This window comes from Corvus moneduloides, chromosome 6 (assembly GCF_009650955.1).
Source record: "Corvus moneduloides isolate bCorMon1 chromosome 6, bCorMon1.pri, whole genome shotgun sequence".
Classification (NCBI taxonomy): Eukaryota; Metazoa; Chordata; class Aves; order Passeriformes; family Corvidae; genus Corvus; species Corvus moneduloides.
This window is the reverse complement of record NC_045481.1, coordinates 45,354,143-45,360,745: the sequence shown is the minus strand read 5'-3', so window position 1 is coordinate 45,360,745 and position 6,603 is coordinate 45,354,143. Positions and strand designations below refer to the sequence as shown.

General features: G+C 43.8%; 1 protein-coding gene across 3 annotated transcripts in view; it reads right to left on the bottom strand.

Moving 5' to 3' along the window:
- Positions 1-882: 882 nt before the first annotated feature.
- Positions 883-6,603, bottom strand: part of LRRC56 (leucine rich repeat containing 56) — a 78,567-nt gene continuing 72,846 nt past the window's right edge. For all 3 annotated transcript variants that reach the window (XM_032111609.1, XM_032111608.1, XM_032111611.1), the window contains 3 exons: positions 5,971-6,149; positions 3,240-3,600; positions 883-2,511 (listed from right to left, as the gene is read on the bottom strand). In XM_032111609.1, the coding sequence (XP_031967500.1) occupies positions 2,319-2,511; positions 3,240-3,600; positions 5,971-6,149 (733 nt within the window). In that variant the 3' untranslated portion in view covers positions 883-2,318. The remainder of the gene's footprint in view (positions 2,512-3,239; positions 3,601-5,970; positions 6,150-6,603) is intronic.

Here is a 6,603-nt window from a genome sequence, read left to right as displayed (position 1 = left end):
TGTTTATTTTCCTTGTCCTGGAAACTGCAATAGACAACAGCATGGTAGCCCTGGGAAACCCTGAGGTGCACCTGCTACTGGCAGAGAGAAGAGAGTAGGCTACCAGCCCTTTTTCCCCATCAAACTGGGCTGTGATCACAAACTTGCTCTCTTAGCAAGCCTCCCTGCTGCTCCATTCACAACACCCTGGCCACTCAGTTCTGGACACCAAATCCCCACAAACAGGAGCAGATGGCATCCAGCCTGTCTTACACATCCATCCCTACCAATACACACCTGAGGGGGTGATGGGCCACCAGCTGATGCGGTGATCAAAAGGTAGACTGGACATCTCCTCCTGGCCCTTTGAACACACCACACCACTATGCAGCATTTGACCTTGGTTAGGCCACCAGTGGGGCAGAGCTGATTAGTGAGGGGCAGGTGGCTGTTCTGACAGTCACACATGGTCTGCACCCCTGAGAGTTATCACTGGAGGGCCTGATGGGAAGGTATAACAGGAAACCCGGAGTTAAATGGCTTTGATGAAGCCCTCAGGCACTGATTTCCCACACACAAGGGCAGAACTGTTTGTCTGACCATTTCTCCTCATCCTCTCTGCCAGCTCAGAGAAGCTTCTTGCTCTGTGCACATACAGAGCCAAGTGGAGTTTGCTGCAAGATGAGACTTTCCAGATCTGTACCCAGAGTTTGTCTCTGCAGATGCTCATGTCAAGGCCCAGTTTACACACCCACTGATCCTTTTTTCCCCCTCCACCCCTTTGAAATGAAAGATGTCAATTGAGAAGGAGGGTCTGAATATCTGGAGAAGACAGTCCTACCCACCACCCCCTGGTACAACTCTGGATATAGAGAAGAGTCACTGCGGTCAGTGTCTTCTTTCTTTTACAAGTCTAGCTTTCTTTTTCTTTTTTTTTTTGTGATGGTATGGTCAGTGACACTGGCAAAAAGTCAAATTTAGGAGCCTGTTGAAGGACACAGGCACTGTTGCTAGGTGAAATCCTGCCTGCATCCATAATATCACATAGAATCACATACCACACAGTTTTAAATGATTTTTGATGGATGGCTTCTGCTAGGATACAACAAAACTGGGCAAACTTGCTTCAAGCTCCAGACTCCAGTGCAAGGAGCACTGTGACAAAAAGAAGTTTTATTTCTTTGTCTATTATTCTGCTTCTCTAAGTTAAGATGGCCAGCAGAAAGGAAACAAACCAATTCATTAACTCATCATGTAATTACTGTTTTATAAACTGATTTAAAAATATAATCTAACATAGTAATATAAACTGGAAAAAATGTGATGATGCTTGGTTTCAGACTGCAACATTAATTAAGTTGTAAGGCACAGTCATTTGGAACAGCCTCTCACAGACTGCAGTCACTAAAACAGATGATGTGAATCTCACCCGAACATAAAGCAAATGCCCTATTGAAAAAACAAGAGATTATTCCCTTACTTCCCTGCTTTGCAGCATCATCACTTAAAATTATCCAATTATAAAAGTTGGAAAGTCTATTTGATCAGAAAAAGCTAGAAGTGAGATGGAGGTGGAAGGCACATGCAAAGGATGCTCTGACACCTGGTGACAGAGTCAGCTCTGCTGGAGAAATTCTGGAACACAATCTCTACTCAGAGGAAGCGAGACAAATCCCTCCAGGTAGCTATGGAGCAAACAAACATGTTAATATTGGGATAAGCCACTTGTTCAGTATTCGTGCCCACAGCCTACAAGAACCTCCATTGCCTGTGCATGGGGTGAGCTCCTGTGGGGGCATAAATTCTGAAACCATCCAGCCTTCCTGGGCTCCTCCTCAAGCAACCCACCCTCCCTTAGAATGTGGTCTACAAAGAACACTTCCTCTCAAGCCCTTGGTTTTGGCCCTCACATGTCAAACATCCAGGACTGCAAAAGACACATTGCATGCCTGCTGGTAGGTCACCTCCAGCCCACTCCACAAACAGCAGGCTCCATGCTCTGCTTTGTTCAGTGTCCCTGCCTGACTCACAGAGATGGGCATGGTGTGGATGAGAGGAAGTGTGATAGGATTTATTCTTTTTTAGTGTGTGAAGGTTGCAAAAATAACCACATTTTTCTGTAATAAGAGGTTAATTAGCTCATTGGTTGATCAGTGGTTGCTCTTAAAATATTTCTGGACCAGCTGTATTCTGAATTGAGGCAAATCACGTCATTTGTTTGAACTGCTCTATTTGCACAGCTCTGTGTTTAGCTAGCAGAAGAAGCTGCAAGATAGCATTGATCCTTCATGGCTGTACTGTGTACATGGCTCCAACACATGCTGGCAACTGGATATCTTCTAGGACTGAGGACTTCTGTTCTGGGATGTTTTTGTGGCAGTGGACTTTTTGGGCAATGACTGCAGAAGGGATCTGGCCGTCAGAGGCCAAGCAGAATTCATTGGCCTAAACCTCTGGGAGGCTTTTGTGGATGAGCGGGCAGCTGGACACTGGTGGTTGATCTCTTTAGAAGGGCTCTCATCCATGAGGGGCCTGAGGAAAAGAGAAAAACTCTGTGGTGAGACTGCACTCTGGATTTAGATATCTGCATTCTCCTCACCTGCTCTGAAAACTGAACCAAAAGCTGCCAGGCCTGGGAGAAGCCCAGGCACACAAGCTTCCCACATAAGGCACGTGCTCTCTGCCTATGCTGACTCCAAAGTGACTACATCAGCTTCAAACCCAAGCTGTCATGTCACAAGCCCTCAGTTGTATTTCTTCAAAGAAGCAACAACATGATGCTAAACTTACAGCAAACAGGTTCAGAAATAACCATGTTTTGGTGCATGTGACACTTCTCTAATGCCTACTTTATTTTCCAGAGCTCATTCTAACATGAACTTGTGTCAGGGAAAAAACCCAAGTGGGATGTCAGGAACTTGTGCTGGGGTTTGCTGGAGGAGGATCTTGAACAAGTGCCACAAGATCTTTGCAACAGACACAGCATTGGCTCTGGGTGGGGAACATGAGAATGGAGCAATAAGAACACAGCAACTTTCTGGGCTATTATTCAAGAAAATACAAAATTTACAGCACTCAAGCTATAAGGAACATGGGAAAATGTTTCATTTAGCTTTAGACAGTCAAAGGTAAATGTCAGTACAAATAAACGGAATTCTTTCTACAGAACAAGCAGGAGACCCCAGAGACAACAGAGAAATCTGCTTTTTCCTGCCATGAAGTCTTTTCCATTTTCCCCAGATACACTGCAGCGCACATACCTGATCCTTGATGACCCAACAGCTGCTGGTCCTAGAACAGGCCTTTTCTGGCTGCTGCAGCCAACAGGCTGGTCCTGCCTTTGGGATCCAGAGGCAGCGGACAGGCTGTGCAGGCCCAGGAGAGCAGGTTCTTTGTCCAGAGGCTGGGCTGAATTCTCTTGATGAGCCTTTGACTGGCATTGCTGCGTACACTGCCTGTACTCCTCTTGGGTGGGTATTTTTAGGCCTCTGTGGTTCCTTGTTTTCCAGGGTCTTGTTGCAACATCCATTGCAGAGGCAGGTGAAGGGTTTTTTGGAGGGGATGGAATTAGATAACGTTTTGTGTTGGAGAACACTGCACCCTCCTGAGCCTGTGATGAACCTGAAACAGAGTGGAAAGCACAGTGATTTAACAGCTCATCTGACTGCTAAATGACTAACCCAGGGAGTGAAAGGTTTTGGAGACGCTGGGTGATGGAGCTGGGGTGGGCAGATGTGTCCCAGTGTTGGGCATGTTGAATTGCTTCCTCTGATAGTTGCTTTGGGTTCACTACCAGCCTCCCTGCCAGCGCTGCTGGTGATGCGCCAAGCATGGAACAGTTCACAGGCAGAGCTCAAGGAGGACACACGAGCTCACCCACCCTCCTGTTCTCAGGCAGGATCCCACCTGCGTCATTCCCCACCTGTGTTTGCACTGACTTGTTCTAAATACCTTATGACTCCTTCCAGTGATCTGAAGTGCAAGGCACAGGAATAAGCACAGATGAGTGGATCCACTTTTTAAATCAGAGGCAGAGATCACGGAATCTCCTAATAAGTGCCTGACTGCTGGGGAAAATACTGGACTGCATGCAGGGCTACTTTCTGGCTGTTCGTGTTTCAGCCATGTAATTCTTTCCATGTAATATGTGCAGCACATAGAGAAGAAAAAACTTGCTGCTGACTTATAAATATAACAAGCAGGCACACATGCTTAGAACCGTTCTATAAATAGCAGGGATCTGATTGCTCTTGTCTATTGAAAGAACCAACCATTCTATAAATAGCAGGGATCCAATTGCTCTTGTCTATAAAAGAACCAACTGTATGTAAGTGCCTGATGTGCAGGGTCCAGGGCAGGAACATAATCTAAAGAATTTGCCACCAAAACTCAGGCCTAGAAAGTTCATCTTTGTGGCTCCCAATTGACGGGCATGTATTTTACTGCCTAGGTAAGCTGATAAAAAGTTTCCATGGAACAGTTTGTATCATTCTATATGCTTTTAAAATGTCTAAACTTCATGTTTGTTTTTAAGTATAGCCACTCTGAGAGACTGGTATGTCTGACTCAAGAGCCTGAAATAACATTCAACGCCTTCCAAAAAATGCAGTTTATATGGATCTGATGCTGCAAACATTTTCATGTAAGAGTGGCTTTGCTCAGATGACTTGTCCTTTTCTGGTCAGAAGGACTGCTTCCAGCAACAAGTTCTTCTGTGAGAAACTTATATTGGACTGGCCACATTTCTGCGTGTGATTTAGGACCTGGGTCAGTCCCCCCTGCCACCTTAGAAAATTCGAGATTTCAAACCACTCCATCATCTCCCAGCAGATTTAGTTAGAGGATGGACAGATGCATGTCCAACCATTGATTTTCACAGTGCCAAAGGGCATGACACTGGTACACTGTGAGGTGTTTGTGACACTATCTTCTAAATATACAAATATAATGAGACCAACATACTCAATGTAGAAAAATAATAAAAAATCTGAAAAAGATCAGATTAAATCTAAAGAGACCATGAGATCATAATCTAAGACTTCTGCGGTCACTGGACAATAGGTCATTCCTGTAGATTTTTCCAGACAGCTTTCATCCTTGTTAGGGAGATATTGTTTATAGTACTGTTAATACACACAGAGACTTCAAAAAGTTTCATGATATTTCCATTATTTTTTCCCAAAATATACTATATTTTTACAAATTTTAGTAGACCCATTTTTGCCCTTTAAAGAAACGTAAAATGAAAACACACATACTTTTATTTATTGAGAAAAAAAGAGTTGCTATTATTAACAATGGAAAAAAGATTGAAGATGTAATTATGTAATGTCCTCTATTTGATATGTATTTGGAATAACCATTATTAATGTTTTTAATATTCTTAAAGACAATATTCAACAAGTAGTGAAGAGTGGGAATTCTGCTTTCATTCATGTAAATGCAATTTCAGAGAAGCCTTTGGCTTTATTCCTGAGTAGAAGATCATGTTCCATTTTTAAACCCTTTATTGAATGCATCCTTTTTGTTGCATATCTTTCCAGAATTCCCAGTTGCTCAGTTAAACCTTAATCATTAGCTCAGCCATTATGTACATCAGTGCCAACTGGGTTCAAATACAGCTCAGTAGGAATGACAGAGTTTTAGACTCACCTGGCACTGTCATAAATTAGTGACACAAGGTAAAAGATAGAGACGTGTCCTTCTGCTAGACTTGAGGTTAAGCTAGTGTGAGATCACCTTTGCTCCTCTTAATTTTACATATTCATGCTGAAATATCTCAATTGATGGTCAACACAGCTGGCCACCATGTCCTGCTTAAAAACTGGAATGGATTGCTTAGGGTCTGGCTCTGCAATGGCATTTTCCAATTGCTGCCCTAGAGCACAGATGCCAGATCTCATAAAACACTGGGGTTACCAATGCACCTATTACAAACAGCACATTTTAGTGCCCAGTGCCAACCCTCCCCCAGGGGTTTAGGTCCAGTACCTGAGGAAGAGTGGGAGAAACTGGAGTGGGAAGAAGGCTCAAGTGAAATCCTTTCAATGAGGTCCTCATCACAGGCCTCCCTCAACTCATCTTGTGAGCTGTCAGTCAGGCTCCAGTCTTCACCCTCAGTCACCTTCAATGCTTGGCTGGTTTGTTCTTGCAGACCTGTTTGCAGGCACCTGGACAACATCAAGGATCACACCACTAATTAGCTTTTGAGCGTGGTCAAGTGCAGCTTGGCATGGCCACTCAGGCAAACACCCAGGCAGTGGATTTAGTTACCCACTGTTATTTCACACCTTCCAGGAGATATGAAAAATCATTTTAATTGGATCAGCCATCTAAGATGCCTGTGTCTGATTATCTCAAGTGTCTTAATCAGGTGAAATGGAATGGATTTAAAATTCTACCCAGTGAAGTAAGCTCAGAGAAATAAAACTATTTTTATTTCCAAAATAACCATTACCTGTCTGTGAGATCTATGAGATCTCAGCAAGGTGGTATTTGTCTTTCAGCCTTTTGTTTGCTTAGGCCAATGTGCTGCTTGCAGAAAACCTCATCCCCTTTCAGCTCTTTTACTGTCTGAAGTAGACACGGTCAGGGCCAAGAACGGCTCACCAGTTATGAAAAGTA